The sequence below is a fragment of the Sciurus carolinensis genome, chromosome 6 (assembly GCF_902686445.1).
Source record: "Sciurus carolinensis chromosome 6, mSciCar1.2, whole genome shotgun sequence".
Taxonomy (NCBI): domain Eukaryota; kingdom Metazoa; phylum Chordata; class Mammalia; order Rodentia; family Sciuridae; genus Sciurus; species Sciurus carolinensis.
Genome location: NC_062218.1, coordinates 68,648,798 through 68,671,427, shown reverse-complemented (window position 1 = coordinate 68,671,427; position 22,630 = coordinate 68,648,798). Strand labels below are relative to the sequence as shown.

Here is a 22,630-nt window from a genome sequence, read left to right as displayed (position 1 = left end):
ATTTATAGAGTATAAATAATGCACTAAGTTTTCCTCTATGAACAATTTTTAGTTGCCCCCTAATTATTTTGCTATCCACTCATTAAATGTGTTTTAAAGTCCAGATACTCTGAAAGGTCACCTTCCCTTTGCCTAGTACTTTACATCTGTTTGGAGGGAAAGTCTGCTGTCTTTTTATCATGCAAATATGTAGAAAAGAGCTAACACTGTATTGAAATGAAGAAACTTGACAGAACTGGGACGTCCGAATGTCACTTCATTCTTTCATTTAAACTTCATTGTCTAAATTTTAGATATACTTATTACCAAAAACACATATAGAGGGCTTGGCTTCACTTTTGCATCTTAAATATGACATAATTCAATAGGATCTTACAAAATATGGTTAAATATTTCCATAGTATATTTCAGGTATATTTTCTTATGACAACTACTTTGTATATTTCACTATTTAGTGTTTTTAATGGTACAAACAATTTTACTACAATTTTTATATTTGCTATACATAGTTTTGCCCAGATATTTTCAGTTTATTGACAGATTAACTTCTCTCAGGAGAAATAACATACTTTTTATCACATGCTACTAATTTATAACTACTACCTTAAAATGTAATTTTATTAACTTAGAAGGAACCAGTTTCTTTCAGAAGGAAAAGTTTACTATACTTTTTAACAATGAACACAAATCTAATAAGATGTGTAAGTTATATACTGTGACTTTCTACATGGCCTTGCTGTATCGGTTAACTCCCAGCGACTTCATTAACAAGGAACAAGAGTTCTTTTCAGGTTCAAATAAAATGCCCTAAATTCCTTAAAATTTATAATAGTATATTTAAAAATATGGAACAATTTCAATGATTCCAATATGGAACCTTATGGTTAATATATGTCTCTCACTTTGCTTTTGTAATCACAACATTGTATGTGTACATTTTTGTCTTTCAAAATATTATAAGCCCTATTGAGGAAGCAGAAAGAGGGAACTGTGAAGTTTAGTGGTGTGGGTCAATGTCTTTTTACTCAATCACATCTGCATTTGCTTGGGAAGCTATAACTAGACTATATTCACCTAAATTATATATAAATTGTTGATGAGAAGTTTTCAGAGAAAAAAAGTGCTTACAAATGCAGGATAATTAGGAGTAGTTTTAAAAACATAAAATAAAGGCTAATCATCAGTGTTTCAGAATGTTATATTTTAAGGTGTGTGTGTGTGTGTGTTTTTAGAACTAATGGTATGCTTTTGTTTTGTTAAAGTTTCTTCTTTTTTTTCTGGTAAAATGAATTGGGAAACAAGAGCTAGTACAATTTAAGAGCCATAAAATTTCAGTCTTATGTACTTAGAAATTCTAGATATATGATACACAACACGAAAAATAACATAAATTTTTGTTTCACTTGAGCAAAGGAAGAGGAATTATGAAGCAGAATATTGTCATTCAATATCTGATTGATACAGGTTAAACTAAATTTATTTTAATATTCAAAATTCTCCCTGGCATCTAGTACATGTTTGTCATTTTTACTTAGGGGCAGTCTTGCCAACAAGTCCTACAATGATATATTTATCAGGTAATTCACAAAAGCTGATACAGTTTATCTCAACTTTTCAAATAGTGAAAGTACACAAAATAAACATTAAGATGATCATTTAAAAATGGAAAAGCATAATCCTTAATCATAAGGATGTTTGTGGAAAAAACATTGCCTTTATTTAAAAGCTAAAAATATTTTGTCACGATTCAGAATTAAATTTCTTTCATTCTTATACCATGCTTGTAGTATACTTTGAAAATGTCAGTAATCTCAAAATTTTTCATTTAATTCACACATACAGTGAAAAGTCCTAAGATGCAGCTCTCCAACATGAAACTATTATATTTCTTTCTTCCCTCACACCCTGTAATCTTTACCAGACAAAAAAATTAGATTAAAAGTTGCATGAGGACACAGGCTGTGTCTGTTTTTCATTCCCCTGAATCCTCAGCATTCCATTAAATCTGGTATATAACTAATACTCAAGACTCATCATTTACTGATTGCCTAAAAAAGGGCAGAGTTTTTTAAATATTTCAAATTGGGTAGTTTTTCCCCCCATAATATTATATAGGAATAGTTTGACTATTCTAATGTTTGCACCTTGGAAATAGATTGTATTATGCCTTGAATTCAATAACTCTCTCAAGGGGTTAAGAGCTGAGGTTTTAAATTTAGATGATAAACACAAACCAGCAAGATTTCAGTGCACACTGGACTTCTGTATATATTTTGTCTACACATAAATAAGTTATACATAATAGACCCAGTTTATTTTCAGGTGATATTTTTAAGTACAAGTAGAGCAAGCCAATTGTAGACAGTATAAAAACCTAATGAAAAACAGACAAAATAATCTTCCATATACATTACTTTCATGCTAAAAAATTCAAACTTCCTCCTGTCAGTTTGTCACTTTCCTAAGGCATGCGATGTACCTTAACCTTACATTCTCACTGTCAATACAGAATTCTGAAATATTTTGCTCTCAGATGACATGGGATTTTTTGTGTGTGTGTATGTTTTCGTGGTTTTGGTGGGGTTGGGGACTGAACCCAGAGTCTGACTGATGCTAGGCAAGCACTCTACCATTGAGCCACATCCTCAGCCCCGGCATTTTACTCTTAGGATATCTTCACACTTGTAAAAACACTTGAGAGCTTCAAGTGTTTGGGGTCCACATTTTTATTTAAGTGAATTATATTTCTGCCATATTCAAAATTAAAACTAGAAATATTCATTAATTCATTCAACAACATAAAACATGTATCATTTGATAACATTAATAACATTCTTTATGAAACAATATAGTTTACAAACAAAAAATCTTATTATAGTATTGTTTTATGCTTTTGCATGACTAGCATGATTGAAAACAGTTGGATTTTCATTAACTTCTGCATTCAATCAGCTGTGGTATGTTATTTTATTGAAGGATATGAAGAAAATCTAGCAGCACATAGATATGGAGTTGAAGAAGGGAAGATTTTGTGGAACCTCACAAAGGGCCTCATAAACTTCATGGATCCTAATTCTACACTTTAAAAATTATTAGATTATAATAATATCATCTGCCATGGTCATTATGTAATAACTTATGCTAAATTAATGAAAATTTAGAGAAAAATAAATTCGGATAGCCTATATATACACACATGTATATATGTGTGTATATATATGTGTACATTTATATATATGTGTGTATATGTATATATGTGTATATGTATATGTATATATGTACGCATGTATATGTATGTATGCACACACATATATGTATATACACACACACAGAGCCACGTTATCTGCACATTCACTTTGTATTCAACTGATAATGTTATTATAAATATTCATTGTTTTGCTATAATGAAATATAATTATTCTAACTTTTCAACTCATTACAACTAAATTAGAATATAGGTTGATGGAAGGTAGACTGAACTAAAGAGTGAAAAACAGTAAAAATATATAATGTGAAAATTTAATAGAAATAAACAGATGATTAAAAAAAGGCATCTTACTTGAAAAAAAAAATAGCAAGCATAATCAAGAGGTTAATTTGAATACATGTATGGGTCTCCTTTAAGCAGTAAATTAGATTGAAACACTTTACTAAACACAAGATGGATTCTAATATTTTTAGTATGCTATTTCTAATTAATGTGTAAAAACCTCAAGAAAATATTTGCTTATATTTCTTGCATGTCTGCTTTAAATATTAATTAGGAATTAACCAAATACCAAAGAAAATATACTGATTCAAATATTCTAGAACTTCCAAAATCATAATTTTTCTTCCTAAAAATAAGTAAATTCAGAAATAAAAATGTTTTTCAGATTGTATAACAGATTTTTTAAAATCTCATTTCACCATTTGGCAAAGAATAAAATGACTTACTTTTCCTTCTCTTGAAGTGGATGCTCCTGAGGAGTCATTTTAGGTTCAGTCCCAAGATTCTTTTGCATTCGCTGCCGCCTCTTTCTACTAGGTGCAATATCAGTGACATCAGGACTTGAAATAATGGAGTCATCTTTACTTAAAGTGGCTAAATAAAATAAGAATGTAAACCAAGAAAATTATGCATATAATTCATAAGCAAAATATCGACTTACTGCTTTAGCATTGAAATAAGGTGGCACAACTAACAGACAGAAAAACTATTTTTTCAAACTTGTTCTCTCAAACCTTCATGCAGATTTAGTGAAGTGAGTCAGTTAAAATGTTGTGTAGAGACGTTTACCAACATAAAACATTAGATATATTGTACACTTGGAATAATTTGATCAGAATAGTCTTTGCCCATCATAGCGAGAACTTTCAAACACATTATTAGCACAGTTTAATCCTTTGATGTTGGAACTGGGTAGATGTTCTGAAGTCCCTGCAAAAGACATTGGGAGTGGAGGGCAAAAATTCCAAGCTGCTAAACTAATTGATATAAATTGACGTGATATTAAACAGTAATTATCAGCAAGTTCAGGAACTTCTGTTAGTAACTCGGATAATTTCATAGACTTGTAAGCCAAATGTGGAAATAAGAACAAGAAAGTTGTAAGAAAATATTAAAAGGTGTATCTAATATGGCTAAGCTATTAAATTACTCCTCAGAGTGTTTGGTACATGTGAAACAGAAGCAACAATAGAAACATGTGTGGTTTATGTTCCCTTATTCTCTGTTAACAACTTAATCCCAAAAAGCTTAAGAGGAGTTTAGAATTTTCCTTCATTCATGCAATACACATTATATTCTGCTATGATGCATGCTTCTATAAATGAGAAAATGTGCTTTACTATTGGTAAACATAGCAATGATGTCAATATAATCTGAACATTAGGTTATCCTTTTGGTTCATACAATTTTTTTTCCAACATGGTAATATTTAAAAGTGATCAGGGACAAGCTTTCCTTTTAAATAAAGGGAGAGTCTTAGCAACGTAAAAACATTTGAATGGGAGGAGGTAGAAAGCTGAAAATTCTGTATAAGTCAATTCCTTTAGCACAAATAAGGACTGGTTTAGTAAAGTGAGAGAAGAACTGCACACTTTTCAAAAGTACGCTTCTCTGTGGAAATGGTGATCAGAGCTGAAATAGTTGTGAAAACATTTCTCCCCGAATCTTGAATTTTTAACTTTGATGAAACTATTAGAATCAAATGCATGCAATAACACATCTTCTCCTTTGAGAGAAAGAGTGATGCAAAGGGTCTGCTGACTACAATGCTGCATGTAATTTTTGTTGGAGATTTATTAGAACTAGGATTTTTATTAGACTTGTAATGGGAGGTCTAACAACATTAACAAAGCTGCATAATTTTGAACTTTGTGCCCAAACTTTAATATTTCCCCCATAAATTCCATTTTTTTTGTAGTTGGAGATGGACAGTGTGCCTTTATTTTATCCATTTATTTTTATGTGGTGCTAAGGATCAAACCCTAGTGCCTCACACATGCTAGGCAAGCACTCTGCCCCTGTGTAATTACTTTTAGTGTGTAATTTTGCAAAAACTGTTCTTCTGCAAAAGGCTCTTTTCTGTGTATACACACACACAAACACACACACATGTACATGTATATAAAATATTCTAGCAGAACAACCTGCATGTTGCTTCTCACTCTACGGAGTTCACACTACTTAATCTCTGAGATCACTTGCATACTGTTGGCCAATCTCTTGAAACTCTTTCCTTGATTCCATTTTTTGTTATCTTAGTAATAACTACTATTTTTGAGAAATTATATACTGGACATTTATCTATGGGTTTTGCATGTGTTATATTATTAATCCTTTGAGCAACTTTTTGAAGCATTTACTAATACTGCCTTTATTTTACTTATGAGAAATCTAGGTTTCAGAGACGTTAAGTGACTAGTCTAAATAATACAGACTTTGTTCTTATTTTTTGTGGGAGGGGCATACCGGGGATTGAACTCAAGGGCACTTGACCATTGAGCTACATCCCTAGCCCTGTTTTGTTTTTTATTTAGAGATAGGATCTTACTGAGTTGTTTAGTGCCTCACTTTTTCTGAGGCTGGCTTTGAACTCTTGATCCTCCTGCCTCAGCCTCCCAAACTCCTGGGATTATAGTCTTTGTTCTTAACATAACTTTTTTTTTTTTTAATAATTTTTTAGTTGTCACTGGACCTTTATTTTACTTATTTATTTATACGTGGTGCCAAGAATCAAACTCAGTGCCTCAAACACGTCAGGCAAGCACTCTATAACTGAGCTACAACCCCAGCCCTGTTCTTAACATAACTTTGACAATTAAAAAATATATTTTCCTCAAGGGTAAAATATTATTTGATAAAATATTAACTGAATATCCACCAAAGCATATTTTACTTTCCAAAGCTAGCTTTTAGGACACATGGGTTCCTGTAGATATGGTGTATATTAATTTGTTAACCCCTAAACATTGTATTTAGAGTAGAGGATATATTTTAGAAAAGGAATGTTTTGACACATTCAAGTTAAATGAGTTCCCAAATTTTATTAAGCTGTGAAATGAGTAATTATAATACAACTATATGGTCTATAGGAAAAAAAAAAACCTACAAAACAGTTGGAGGTAGAGAATATTGCAATTATACATAGGCTTGCAAAATGTAGAAAGATTACCACTAATGTCATTCCTCAATCTAGTAAGACAGATACTAAGTTTTAAATAAAATGTAAAGTAAGCCTTTTAAAAAATATCCTCCAAAAATTTCATTTGTTTCAAAATTCCAAATGATGCCTTACAAATTGGCAATCAAAATGGATATTTTATGTGTGAAATGGCCATACCATTTGTTATAATGCCTGAAATTCACTTTAAAATACAATGTGACTAATGTGCATTAGTTAGGGTGAGCTATAACCCAGTTGTTGCTAACTCTAATCAGGAAGGCACAGACCAGAAATTTGACAGGATAAAAAATTCATATTCCTGAGGGTATTATAGGTATTTTGCTAGTCACACTTTAATCAATAACCAATGATTTACTGCTTGGTATAATACATGAAAAAATGTGTGCCTATTAAAATCAAGGTATAAAAATTAGCTAATGAATGTTACTATGGGTTTTCATGAGTAAAATCAGAGATACTCAAGATACACATATTGGCTGAAATACTCTAGAAATACTTCTCACCATTTTATGAATGAGGACTAAAATTCCATTTATTTTTAGAGATGATTTCTTATGTTACATTTTGAAGTGGTTCTGTGTTTGGCTGTGAACTCTGGGACAAGATAACTGCATAATGAGAATATGGACTATCATTCCTATTCCAGGAAATATTGTATGTTCCAAAAGGAAACTTCTTACATAAGGGACACCTCAAAGCTTGGAATTTCTTCAAGCTTTTGAGGCAGAAATTATTTTGTGCTTACTTACTAGTAAATATTTTTAATAATTACTTATTATTTTTACTTAGTAGTCAATAGTTTTATGTGTGACAAAATTTAATTTGAGGATATATTATTATTATTATTATTATTATTGAAGCAAAATTGTGAAGTGTCTAATCTTCTCACACTCTAAACATTTTGGTGACTATCATTATTTAACACAAAGAAGTTGAACTTGTGTATGACCAAGTATTTCTGGCCAGTTCACCACAACATTATGATTCATTTCTCTTGACAATTACAGTGGAGCCTTTCTATAAAATTGGCAAGAGGAGAAGAGGCAGCTGTATAAGCTTAGTTACTGTTTAAACAGAATATATCTTTTTTGGTTTGTGTTTGCACCATGGGAAACAGTGTTCCCTTCAGTTTTTCAGGCACATGTAGTAACCAATTGTATTGTAATAGATTAAATATTCTCTTACTTTATTCCCTTAAAATACCCATCTAGCCCTTAATACGGGGCAAAATACTTTTTCCTATTCTTCCCTCTCTACCCAGCAATGCCAGAAACCAGGAAAAAAGAGGAACTACTCCAACACATGGAACCTAAATTTCAACCCATCTTGCCTCTCTTCTCTAGCTATGATAATGTTTGATCTTCTCATTCCCTTTGATCTTGATGCTGGATGCTACATTTCAATTCTGACATTGGATCCCTTGAAAAATGGCTGTGAGTCTCCAACCAACACTCTTGTGAAACCATAGAGGGGAAAGAATTATATTTACAAGAAGTCAAAGATGGGGACCTCCCAAAATGTCTGTCCCATTCATCACTCAACATACAGTTGGCCCTCTGTACACCTGGATTCTGCATCCATGGCTTCAACCAATCAGAGAGAAATTTATGGTGGTCCTGAAACCAATATGGCTGAATACAGGGGCATGAGTTATTTTTAAAGTATAACAATTCAAGTTTTCACTTTCAATTCATATATCACATTTTAAAGAAAAAGCACCAATTCATATTTTTTATTATACATACTTGTTTCAAAAATGAGAAATAACTTGAATAGAATTGGGATGTTTAAGAATAAAAAGGAAAAGTATGGACAGAATGAAGTGCAAGAAATGAGACAAGATAAGGATGAACAGTAAGGAAGAAGTGGGGAGAAAAGTAGACAGAGATGTTAAGTAAAATCTAGGCAGAGTTTGAATTTGGTATTGACCGGGGAGGTATTCTGCCGTGATTCCACTACCAGAATTCTGAGTTTCCAATATTATCATTAGTTTCTTTGTCATGACAATGTGCCTTTCACTATTTCCAGGATATTTTTTTAAAGAAAACAAAAGAAAAAAGAAAACCTATTGCCAATTAACCTACCCTAGTTAAAATGCTGATTGGCATAGTTACCGGATGAAGTTCAACTTCTCATTAGGTTCACTGCATCTAGAAAATGGGGAATCTTTACACAAGCCCTTCTATTGTGAAAGGTGGCTCCACAAAAAGCCACACTTCTTCTCATCTGACAGAAGAACTGCAGGATGTTGGCAGCAGCAGATCAGACATGAGAAGAGTGTTGGCTTCCCTGGAGATTCTGAATGTTGAAATGAAATGACACCGTTGGCTAAACTGCCGGGAATTTGGATAAATCCAATGAGTTAAACTACCTGGTAAACTTCAGTATCTGACCAACAACAAACTCTTAAATCTTCATATTTTTCAAAATTATTTTCCAGCTTTCTAATTTGTTTTATCAGGCTCCCATTCTATCATATATATGGAATTTTTCTCTTTATATTATGTGTAGCTTGACACACACTAAGAGTCTACAGTACCCTAACAGAGATTGCCACCTCTCCTTCCCTCCCACATTACACATCTCTCTACCTGCCCCCCCCCCATATATACACCCATGTAGATATCTATCAGTGTCCTAAAGCATGTTATTAATGGCATTGGCAATGAAGCTCTTAGACTAAATTATACAACAAAGCAGGCTCGGATCTTTGGGTGCCTTAAAATGTGTTCTATTTGCAAATGTGATGACCAAACAACAAAAATCAGTGGTTCCCTGCTGCCTATAACATGAAGTCCTATAATCCTAGCTCTGTGTTCAAATCCCTTCATACTGTGACCCTTACTTGCTTTTGTGACACCACCTCCCTGAAATCCTCTATAACTATTCTAAGGGCTCCAGGGCTCCTACATTTTCATTATTGTTCCTTATCTTCCCTGTTTTGAATGCCCTCCACTCTTTTACTCTTCTATGTTTAAGTGGTTGTCCAGCATTGCCCAATTCATTTTAGTCATCTCTAGTAGTTAACAATCAGAAATATCCCTCTTTTCTTTAGGATTTACACTTATTTATTTATTTACACTTATTTATTTATTTACATTACCCAATAGTTATGTACATGAGAAGCATGAAGACTGGAACTCTTAATTTTCAAGAGTATCTTTTTCTTTTTCATTAAAACTTACTTATATTTGAGCATCCAGATGATAAAGGAGAAAGTAAAGTGACAATACATGGGTGTGTCTTCAGAATTTACTTTAGGCATATTACAGAATCTCTAAGTTCCTTAGTGGATAGGTTATATACTAATCATGATTTTGGAGATGATGAAATAAAATGAATGTAAATTGATTATGTATGAAACATTTTATACATTTGCAAATTGTTTTGTAAATCAAAAAGTATCAGATATATTAGGTGTCACAATTATAATAATAACAAAATGTGTGCATCCTTACAAGACTAAAATGAGATTCATTTTGATGAATTTGCAGAAATTTACTATCTTTTAGATCTTTGCACAAATACAAAAGAAGAAAAACACAGCAATATAATTAGTTGTTTTCTAAATTCAAAATAATTCAGTAATTACAGAATCACTGTCCATTAGGAATATGAAATATTGAGTCTGTTATCACTGTTTGGGGTTGTTTAAGTGTTTATTAAATCTTTACAATCAGTAAGTCATTGTTTTTTTTTATTTCAAAAGATATACAACATTAAGGGAAAAAAAATCAAAATCTAAACTTCAGAACATAATCCTCAGTAAATCAGAAACTTCAAAAAACATATTTCTTTCCATAGAGAAAACAAACAACTAATGCCTCAGTCTACTTGTGCCTCTCTGTATTATGTCTTACTGACAAGAATACAGATAACCAGGAAAAGAAGCAGAGATAAGATTGGTCATACCATACTTCAAGAAGCAGTTCTGAAGTGACCTATCTTTAGGTAATAAATTCTTTATCTGGCTAAACAGGCAAACATTATTTTCCTTCACCATTCATCAAATAGCCTTTTAAAAATCTGCTATCAGTTGTTACCCAGTTTTCACAATCTAATTTGAATGTCTGATGACCATCTTCCACAAAAGGTCAATGGTCTAACCTATTAATCAGTAATCATCAAATGAACTGATAATTAACATACCACTAAACACATAACTGTATCAGTGCGTGGATCCATGTATATGCACTTTCCCAAAAGTCAGGCTTCTCTCTCAGCCAGCACAACTAGAGGTTGGGTTTAACAAATACCTACTAAAATTAGTTCATCCTGGGAAATCTAATACTCTCAATGTTAGAGGCAGGACGGGGCACTAAAGATAAACTGCAAACTCCAGAAGTATCCACGGCACAAAAAATGCTGGTTGATTGTATTAAATGTGTTCCTCATCTACAAAACAATCTCATGTTTAATTTACTTATTTATTTTTTAGTTGTCAATGAACCTTTATTTATTTCTATGTGGTACTGAGAATCAAACCCAGTGCCTCACACATACTGGGCAAGCACTCTACCACTGAGTTACAACACCAGTCCCTAATGTTTAAATTTTAAAAGATATTCTTAAAATTTTACTACCAAAGGAATTCAGTTTTTCAAACCTTCCAGAGTCATTCATTCCTTCTCTCATTCAATAAATACTTATTGAATATTTTATGTTTCAGGCATGATTGAGAAAATACTCAAAAAGTTTTATAAATTAAGTAGGAGAGAAGAATGGAACTATTTGAAATAAACACATAAGCCACAGAGCAATAATAAATGAATGAATTTAAAGGTTTTAAGACACAGTTTTCCAACCTTTCACTGTTTTCTGACGATCTGTGAAGATTCAATTTTTCTTTTCTGTTGTTAAACACCTACTATTATCTTGATTTTTTTACATTTTTATTCTTATATAGATACTTCTTTCGAAAGCATAACTAAATTATCAGGTGGCTCTCATATAGATTTTCCAAGAGAAAATGAAAAGGCTAGCTTACTCTAAGCAAGCTGATTTAAGTACAGACTGGGCTTTAAAATTAGGTTTCAAGCATGCTCAAACAGCAAATCTGAATTGAAATTGAAAGCAGAGTCCTTGTGGATAGTTTTCCAACATCCTTAACAGATTTCATCACATTTGTAATAATTTATCTAATTTGATTAGCCCAATGAAACTAGAGCACTGATAGTATTAGGACAATGCACAACACACTGTAATTCCTCTATAAACATTAATTGAATGCTATAAATTTTCAAATACTAGGAGTTAACAATAAATAACTTCTCAAACTGGGTGTGGTAGAGCCTGTAATCCCAGTTACTCAGAAGGCTGAGGCAGGAAGATCAAAGTTTGAAGCTAGTCTGAGCAACTGAGCCCCTTGATTCAATCCCCAGTATCAGAAGGAAAAAAAAAAAAGTGTCTATGTGACATACTACATTATTGATTATCTATGCCTTCTGTTGTCAGTTAACACTAAGAAAAGAAATATATTACTGGGGGAAAAGCAATTTATGAAACAGAAACACCACACCTTTGATCAATATCCTTTTGCAGTAAAGAATAACCAATCTTGGAGATCACTTTAAATGGTTAAAAAGTTTTCAGAAAACAAAACTACAGTTTCTCAGCTTTCAATAACTATCTATGTTGTCAGTATGGACTTCTGTCTACCCAAAACATTTATTAATGTTTTGTTCATAGAGATTTTTGAAATTTTCATTGTTTTTTATTTTGTTTAACTTTTGGTAAAACCTAGACTTTTTATAAATCTTAGGGAAAATTTCACTACAATGAAAAAGTTGGACAAAAATAAAGTATAAAACTTTTTTTTTTAAATGTGGTATAGGAAATCTTTAAGTTTACCTTTTTTCAAATAAAATACTGCAGCATTTTATCTGAAGTGACTCTAGATTAACTGTTTAGAACCACACAAGATCTCTATCTTGACCAGTGAGTCAAAATCATAATCTGATAAAAGTGTCAAAAGTGAAGACTATATGGACTGTGTGGATGAAAATCAATAATACAGGCCAGAAATGCACTCTTTGATCATTAACAGGAATAGGAAGAAGGATTTGACTGAGTTTATGTGATAATGACCTTTCTACTTCTTTTTGCCTATGCATGCTTAATCTCAGGGACATTTGGATTAATTTTGATACATTAAGAAAAACACTCCATTTGTACTTCTTTAAACTCCTTTACAGTAAGGTTAATGCCTTTGTAATACAAATTTGGCAGTGATTCTTGAAGTATTCCTTGAAAAGTATGGAATGATTTTCAAAGAGGAGATTACCAGTTGTGTTGCTAGACATGTCAAAGTAGCTTTCAAACCAAATGTGATTAAGGGAATAGTTTTACTTAGAATATATCTCTACACCTAGTCAAATAAATAACTACTATAATGTTTATAGCAGAGTTAATAAAATACGTTAAAAGGATCTCAAACTTGGTTCAGTTAATCACTGCCTCAATGGCTATAGGTAGGTCATATAATAATTCTATGAAAACTCTTTTAATCTATAAAATTAAGTGTGAAGTTAGACCAAGTAGTTATTTCTGGTATTAAAAAAAAGTCTTGATTCTATAAATTAGCTTAAAAGGCTTTAAAAATGATATTCCTAAGCTGTGTGAATTTTTTGAGATGAACTAAATACACTTTCAGCCCATCCTGAAACACTTTTAAGTTACTATTAGGTGAAATATCTTGGCCAAAAATAAGAAATTTTTCTAACATCAACAGGTTGTCATTATATGATACTTCTTAAATTTATAAATTAACTTTTAGTTTTCGAGGAAAACAACCTTATATATTTTTAAGAAGAGTATTTTTTACACATTCATACATGCATACAATATAACAATATAATGCAGCTAATATCACTCCTCAGCAGTTCCCCACTACTTCCCACCTCCCGCCTTTTGATTCTTTTCCTCTATTGATTTTCCTTTGATTTTCATGAGATCCACCCCATCTTTCTTTTCTGTTTTCCTCTCTAGTTTCTGCCTATGAGAAAAAACCTACAACGGTTGACCTACTTAGTTTGACTTATTTCCCTTGAACATAACGGTCTATAGTTTCATCCACTTTCCTGCAAATGCTATAATTTCATTTTTTTGAAAATGAATAAAACTCCATTGTGTATATATACCACATTTTCTTGATTCATTTATCTGCTGATGGACACTTATGCCATTTCCACGGTTTGGCTATTGTAAACTGTGCTGCTATAAACATGGGCATTCATGTATCACTGCAGTATAATGACTTTAATTCTTTAGGATAAATGCCAAGGAGTGATATAGTTGGGTCATATGGTGGTTCCATGCATAGCCTTTAGGAATCTCCACACTGATTTCCACAGTGATTATACTAATTTATAATCCCACTAACAGTTTAAAAGTGTTCCTTTTCCTCCATATCCTTTCTGGCATTTATTATTATTTGAATTCTTGATGACTGCCCATTCCAACTGGAGGGAAATGAAATCTCAGTGTAGTTTTCATTTGTGTTTCCCTAATTGCTAATGATGCTGAACCTTTTTTTAAATTTTCATTTCTTTGTGGCTATTTGTATTTCTTCTTTTGAGAAGTGTCTGTTTAATTAATTTGCCCATTTATTATTGGGTTATTTGATTTTTTTGGTGTAAAGATTTTTGAGTTGTTTATATACTTAGATATTAATCTTCTATCAGAAGAATAGCTAGCAAAGGTTTTTTTTCCTATTCAGTAGCTTCTCTCTAGCATTCCTAATTATTTCCTTCCCTGTGCAGAAGCTTTTTAGTTTCATGCCATTCCATTTATTAACTCTTGTCATTACTTTCTGGGCTTCAGAGGTCCTACTGAGACTGAGAGAGTCACTGCCTGTGTCTATAATCTGGAGTGTTGACCCTAGGTTTTCTTCTAGGAGATCTATAGTTTCTGGTCTAATTCCAAGGTCTTTGATTCATTTTGTGTTGATTTTTGTGCAAGGTGAGAGATAAGGGTCTAGTTTTATTCATCCACCATTTTTCCCAGCACCATTTGTTTAAAAAGCTTTCTTTTCCCCAATCTGTTTTTGGCACCTGTGTCAAGGAGCAGATGATTATAGATGTGTGGGTTTGTTTCCCTGTCTTCTATTCTGTACCACTGGTATGTCTGTTTTTATGCCAGTACCATGCAGTTTTGTTTTTTTTTTTTAATTATAACTCTGTAGTATAATTTGAAGTTGATTATTGTGTGCCTCCAGCATTGCTTTTTTGGCTTGGAATTGCTTTGGTTATTCTGGGACTTCCATTTGTCCATATGAATTTTAAGACTGTTGTTTTTTAGTTCTGTGAAGAATGCCATTGGTAATTTGATGGAGATTGCACTGAATCTGTAGATAGCTCTTGGTAATATGGCCATTTTAACAATATTAATTCTGCCTATCCATGAAAATGGGAGATCTTTCAATCTTCTGATGTCTTCATCAAGTTTTTTAAGGAGAGTAATTTGTATATATTTTTTCATTGATGTTCAAAATTAGACAAAAGTAGAAGTTATTTTAAGGATCCATTTGACAATAATATATAAAATAATATCTAGAAAGTTTACTATGGTTTATGCTTTTTTAGTATGAGATCTTATATTTATAAAGATTGTTTAGCAATCTTCAGAGTACTGCTAGCAATCATTGCTAGTAATGTGCAAACTCCTCATTTTGTCTTACTAATGTGCCCACGACAAAGCCTTCAAAATGTCACTCTCCAGAAAACTTGCCCAGCTCCAAATTGGAAATTGTTACCATTCAAAACTTCATTACGTAAATCTGATTGCACTTCCTAAAAAGTTCTTAAATTTAATAATTACCTTCATCCTGATGCTCCCAAAATCACTGATCTAAATTATTGCTGTAGTTCATATACGTAACCAAAACAGTTACCATCACTTCTCTCTGGAATATTCAGGAGAATTTATCTTTTAATTTTTTAAAAATTTAAAATAATATTTATTTTTAAGTGAAAGAAAGTAATTGTACATATTTATGGGGTATTGTGTGATATTTCGGTACCTGTACACATTGTAACAATCAACTCAGGATATTTTGGCTATCCATCAAACATATACATTTCCTGTGGTGAGTACATTCAGAATTCTGTCTTCTAGTTATTTTGATTTTTTTATTGTTTCTTTTTGGTTATACATGACAACAGAATCCATTTTGACAAAATTATACAAGTGTGGAATATTTTTCTAAAAACAAAAATTCAGTCATCTCAATCAAGTAGTCTTTTCCACTGCCTTTAAGACAAAGATAAAACTCCCTAAACTATTTTACAGTATCCCTTTTTACCTGAATCGGTTTACTAACTTACTTTTAACTCTACTTGTGGGCTTTACTCCTGTGATCTTCTGCCCAAAAAGTGTTCTACTGTCTTCTATAACTCTTACTGTCTCCCCATCTTTTTTTTTTCTTTTGGAGACAGGGTTTCACTAAATTGCCCTGGCTGCCAGACTGGACAGTAACTTGTAGTCCTCCAATCTATCCTCCTGCCTTAGCCTCCCAAGTTGTTGGGATTACAGGTGTGCACCACTATGCTCAGTTTTCACCCACCCATGGTGTCTCAAGTAATGGTATCTCTTCTGTCAGGAAGGCTTCCCAATTCCAGTAGTCTGGGTTTGGTGTTCTTCCTCTGAGTCCCCACAGCACACTACCTTTAACTGTTCATATGATTGTACTATGGAGGAATGGTTAAGTTAGTTAAGTTAAAGAAAAATAAACTGACTGAGAAAAAAACAAAGACAAATGTTTAGAAGAACAAGTTAGTAGTCTCTACAATGGGGATGAATATTATTATAAAGTCAGTGCACAAGGCAAGCAATCAGAATTAAAACTACTCTTAAATAAAATTCCTTAAATACCTCATTAAGGAATATATAGTGCTATGTATATAATAACAGCATGGTATACATGCATAAATATTTAATGAATACAAAAGTATATTGTTTCACAGGGAAATTACATTCATAAGGGAAAACATTCAAGAGCTTCAATGACATAAACACATCATCAATACAGAAAGTTTCAATTTTTAAATCCAATAACCTCATTTGAATCTCCTGTTGAAGATGTACCAGTTTCTCTGATGGTTCCCTAGTTAGGTTTCTCTACAGTTGCCAATAAGTTTTCAATTTTATATTTCCTCTGTTTTTTTCAACTGGTGTTCACACCAGTCAGGCTTCATTAAATCTACTGTTTTGTGTATTGACACTTGCTAACTGGGACTGTATGCAATCAACATAACTGAAAATTCCATTTTATTTCCCCATTGTAAAGTCCATATTATAAGCAAATACAGTTCAAGAAGGTTAAGATATGTATGATGTCAACCTACTACTATTCACAGGTGCCTAAGAAGTTCAAATTTCAATCTCTTAAGGTATGTAATCTTGAAACTGGAAGTGGGGGTATCATATCATAGGAGAGTTCATAGTTATCCATCTTGGTATTTCTGAAATTCACAAAGTGAACATTTCCACAAGATGTATTTATCTTAAAGTATGGTCATAAATGAAAATGGACAAACTATTACTATGGGATATTAGTACTGTGCAAAATGCAAAAACGATTTAAGTAAAAACTCCCTACATAAGAAGTGTTTTTCCAATGAAGCAAATATTCAATGTAAGACAACAATTTTTATTACTACTATTTCCATAATAAACTGACATTTAGAAAAATGGTTCGTCATGTTGCTTAGTACATATCAGCTGCCTAAAAATTATTGCTGAATAAAAATAGCACCAAGAAAAATAGTGAAAATTTTATAAATAGAATATAAAAGACAACAAAATTTTCCTAATTAAACACAGATATTTTAAAAAGCAGTAATTTTGACCTATACATCTGCAAACATGACTTCTAAAAAAGTCTGTAATTTTCAAAATAAGGCCAACACTAAATTCAAAACCTAATACATTAAACTGGAGACTGCATTTAAAATGTCCCTACAGAGAATGTCCTAATGTTGTACAAAGGAGTACATTATTTGTAAATAATCGTTACCAGATATCTTAGCCAAGGAACATAGTTACACAGGGGAAGTTATCATAACACAGCTGGAAAAGTACAGGAGAAGAAAAGTTTTGTATTTGTGTGACTGCTCAGATAGTTGCAGATACAGACCTATAGAGAAATAAGGGCGAAAGAAACAGTGACCTTCAAGAATGAATATTCAACAGATGACAATCCATTTCTTATAGGTCTTGTGATGTTGCAAGGGGAAGGAGAAAGAGAGACTGAGAGTGAGAGAGGTCCTAAAAAGGAGAGGGGGAGAGAGAGAAGTAAGGGAGGGAGGACAGATCAAAAGATTTTTATGAACCTTTTCCAAAATTAATTTTCTCTTCTTCTCTGATCAAATAAAATGATTTTAGCTGTATTTTACATGACAGTTTAGCCAAAATTGTTCCTTTAGGTAAATAAATATTCCTTTGAATATTGGTAATCTAAATAAACAGGAACATTTTAAAATCTATGAATTTTTGGCCAAAAATATACAATTATTCAAAAAGTAGTTTTTAAATTTCTCCTTATTGATCTCTACCAATGTGTTATTTCTATGGTAACAATAAAATTATATTTCTATTTTCTTATAATCACATCTTTCTAAGTTGTTTGTTTTATGATAATAAATTATTTAAAAATTTACTAACTCTAGGAAAGTACACTAAATACCACAAGCATCCAAATCAGTAATGCCATATAACTCACTTCCTAGACTCCCTTTTCCAAGTCTATAAGGCAACAGATTAAATTCAAAATCTCTTGTTTCAGTAATTATAATAAAGAAAACAGGGCACCCTAATGGTTTAAGTCCTGATAGTTTTTTTTATTACTAAAACACCTGTTGCTTTTTCCCAACTTATTTTCATTAAATAGAGGAGAATGTTGATTTTGTTACCCGAGGACATCAAAAGCTAAGAAAACAAGCTTTTTTAAACAGAACCATTCTCAGAACACTTTCTCAGCACAAGTGATTTTAACTTGCTGCTCTTTCTCAGGATGGGGTTTTTATAAAGCAGTTTATATTGATGTTTCAAGCTGATGCAATTGTTATTAATGTACAAGCTTGTTTAACTTCTTTAAAACAGTAATACTATTATGAAATAGTTATTTTCAGCAAGAAACACACATAAAGAAATTGAATTTAATTTTAGATATGATTCATGTTAAAAATACTTCAAATTTCTTAAAAAGAAGTGGCTATTTTCTAACACGGGAAAACAGTGTGGGCAAGACTGCACTTTCTGAAAGAAGGGGTGAGCCCAGGACCAAGGCATCTTTCTACCTGAAGGCACATTTTGGACCTCAACATAGGGAGGTAGATAAAGCCCAAGCAGAGCATAATAACTTTACTCAACAGACAGAAATTAGAGTTTAGTGCCATTAAATTGTTTGAAATCTACAAGGCAAAGGAATATACAAGAGATAAATGGACAAATCCTGGACCCAAAAAGGGGTTATCATAAGCTGCTGGATGAATATTAAGCTGCACAGGCATAGTGCAAAACTGTTAAAGCCTTGCAGAATACAGAATAGGACAGGAATCCAGTCACATATATACTGAGAGATACAGAACTTTCAAATGGCAGAGTAAAGGACTTGTGAGAGACCCCTAAAAGGTCTAGGAACACTGTAAGTACACTTAAAATAGAAAAAAAAAAAAAAAAAGGGCCAGGTTGATTTGCCAGTAAATTTGCCAGTAGTAAAAAAAAAAAAACTGTGAGTCAAAATAAAACTCAAAAACCTTTAAAGGAAGACAACAAACTCCAGCCTTTCCACAACAAAGATAGAATAATGTCTGGTATGTTATAAATAATTTACTGAACATGTAAAATAGAAAAAATTGAACCACAAAGAGAAACCAATCACTGCTACTTTAAGCACATATGAGGAAGTGCTATATCTATTTTTCTATTACATATGATAATGCATACTATGTATGATCTTTGGAAAATAGAAAAATATTTAAATTAGTTACACTATTTTTTGACTCCCCAAAATAAAATTTTATGCATATTTAAAATAAGATATGCACTAAAAATGCTTCTTCTGCTACATCTCCACTATTGCTTCCTCTACTTTCTATTAATTTAGACTTTCTCAGTGGCAGGCACACAGCAGGAATGTAAGCATGGTGGGTTCCCTGAATATCAACTTCCTGCTTGCAACATGGGAGGCCAGTTAGGTCAACAAACCTAGCACATCTTCCTGTCTTATCCTTCCTTTCTCCACATTAAAATGTGCTTCCAATTTTCCAATCTCCTGCTTCCTTTGTACTGCTTACCACAGTATTTGGGATTAATGCTCTTTCTCTGGTCTCTCTTTCCTAGCTTTCATTCTCATTAAATTGATCCACAATTCCTTGAAAGGTAACAATATGCAGTAGTCTCTTCTGTTGATAAGAAACTCCTTGTTATGAACTGAATGGTGTATATAATAAATACCCTAAAAATTTGTAGGTAAATGATGGTTAAATTGAATAATAATTTAAAAATAGATTTCTTAATTATTTGCTTTAAGATAAATGAGAACTGCATATTTACAATCTCACAGAATTTCCTAATTTCTTACTCCTCATGAAGGTGACAAACAGAATAAGCATCAATGAAACAAAACATCAAAGAGATTAGAGAGGTGGAAAATGCCTAGAGTAGAGATTTTCCAACTTCAAGTCATGACCCATTAGTAAATTATAAAATAAATTAGAAGAGATTAGGAGAGTGTTAACTGACATTTGGAAATACAAATTATCTTAAGAGAATATCAGAGTGCACAAATGAAACAAGGATTAAGTAGTATTTCCTGCAACATTTGTGTCAGCTTTACAAATACACACACACACACACACACACACACACACACACACACACGTGCACACAATATGGAGACTCACCGGAAAGGTGAAATATATTTTTACTGTGAATCTAAGTAAAAAGTGTAAGACTTTGTCTAAAGCATAAGTCATTTCTGATTCTTCCTCTGAGATGAGAAGAAAAAGGATACATGTATTTAACAGAATTAATACACTTATATGTTATATTCATTACAAAAAACTGGTCTGTATAAAATTATGTAGTGATTATTGGATTTTAAAATAAATTATATGATTAATGATTAAATAAATGCATTAATAAAAATCATAACTCAAATTTTTATTTTCTTATTTCATTTGCTTGATATTAATGAATTTTTAACATGGTGAATGAATCACTCTTGGAAAGTTCTATGGGACCTTCTCTAAATTTTATTAAATATAATCACTAGATTTCATATACTCATCTTACTTAATTTGGGTTTTTTAAAAACAGAAATAATCTATGTTCTTCCTAACAGAGTCCTTAGAGAATAAGTTCCAGAACACTCCATATACCATGGTACCAGTGATCTTACTCCTTTTGCAGATTCCAATTTCGATGTACACATAAGAGTACAGAATTTATCCTTCCATGCTTCTGTTGCTCTGGATACAGAGTTCTGTTTCCCAGGAACTTTTAAAAATCTGAGGTCCCTGAAGCACAAATTCAATAATTAAACATTTCCTATCAATAGTTTTGATTACTAGCCTTGCTATCCATCTTTTTACTTATTTAAGATAGAATATCTAAAAATCAATATGCTCCCATCTGTAAGGAACAAATCACTAAGTTTTGTCAATTCTGTTCCCAAAGAGTTTTCAGTTTCTTCCTTCTCTGCCCTGAGGATTCTGTTTTAGTTCAGGACATCATTTCTCTGGTTTCAATTCACCAGAAATTCCTTTCTGCCTTTCAGGTTTCTCTCTTTAGTCCATCCTCCACAGTCTGATCAGAGTTATCTTTCCAAAATGCCAAACAGTATTACTCTCAGATGTCCTATAGAACTTATTTCTCACTATTATGCCACCATACTCTAAGCAAACAAGTCACAATTTCTCTCACTTCTTTAAATATGTCCTATTTGCTTATTTATAAAACAACTTCATGGCTCTGCCCATTTTAATTTCTCTATGTAAGTGTTCTGTGCTGCCTTCCTAACCTGCTCACTTGTTAGTTCTCCTACTTATTCTTTCAGATAGATTTCAAACATCATCTCTCTAAGCCATAGTTGGAGGGTTATTTCTTTTTTATCTTCACAACATTTTCTACATAGCATTTGAAACATTCATGCAGTAAATATTCATTTAATATATACTGAGTTTTGTCTATGATCCAAGAACATTTATACTTGCTAATTTGCATTGCAGTTGTTTAAATGTTTTTATCTTCCCTAGAGAGTAAACTCTTGAAAGAAAGACAGCATCTTATTTAACGTGGGAATCTCTGGAGACAGACACTTAGTAGACATTTAACAAATGTTGGAGTAAATAATTTGATGCTAACTTTCTTTCTAAAGAGACATCAGGTCACTTAGGAATTGCCCAAAATATGGAATCATTAACACCCATTTGTAGACTCCTAGCAATTAGTCATTTCTTAAAGGAAAAATTAACATGTTTTTGGGTGCTCTGTGACAATTCAGAAATTCTGCATCTTAGTCACCTTTACAATTCCTGATACAACGGTTTATCTGTTAATTGACTGAGTTTGTTGCTAATGAACCCAAGGACCCTACAACTAAAAGGATTATGACCCAAGCTTGTTACTTTTATGAAAACTAAATTGATTCAAAAAGCAAGATCAAACTTACTTCAGTATCAGTAGCATCACTTAAGTGATGCTGATATAAACATACAGATGAAAACTTTGTGTACATTATTTTTTCTCTCATCACTTTTTTTTTTTTTTTAAATCAGGCTGCAAGTGAGCATTGGCTCAGGAAAAAGCATTTTGAGAATTTAATACATCCAATGACCCACCCAAACATTAAAAGAATTATTAGAGCACAGTAGCTTTGTCTAAATTTTGAAACTGACCAGGATGCGAAGGCTCATTGTTTCTCCCAACTACTGTCAATTTCTACAAATATTAAATTT

At 32.2% G+C, this 22,630-nt stretch overlaps 1 protein-coding gene across 3 annotated transcripts in view; it reads right to left on the bottom strand.

The window, feature by feature from the left end:
- Xrcc4 (X-ray repair cross complementing 4) overlaps window positions 1-22,630 on the bottom strand; it is a 278,220-nt gene that overhangs the window by 97,483 nt on the left and 158,107 nt on the right. For all 3 annotated transcript variants that reach the window (XM_047556340.1, XM_047556341.1, XM_047556339.1), the window contains exon 7: window positions 3,937-4,084. In XM_047556340.1, coding sequence (XP_047412296.1) covers window positions 3,937-4,084 — 148 coding nt within the window. The remainder of the gene's footprint in view (window positions 1-3,936; window positions 4,085-22,630) is intronic.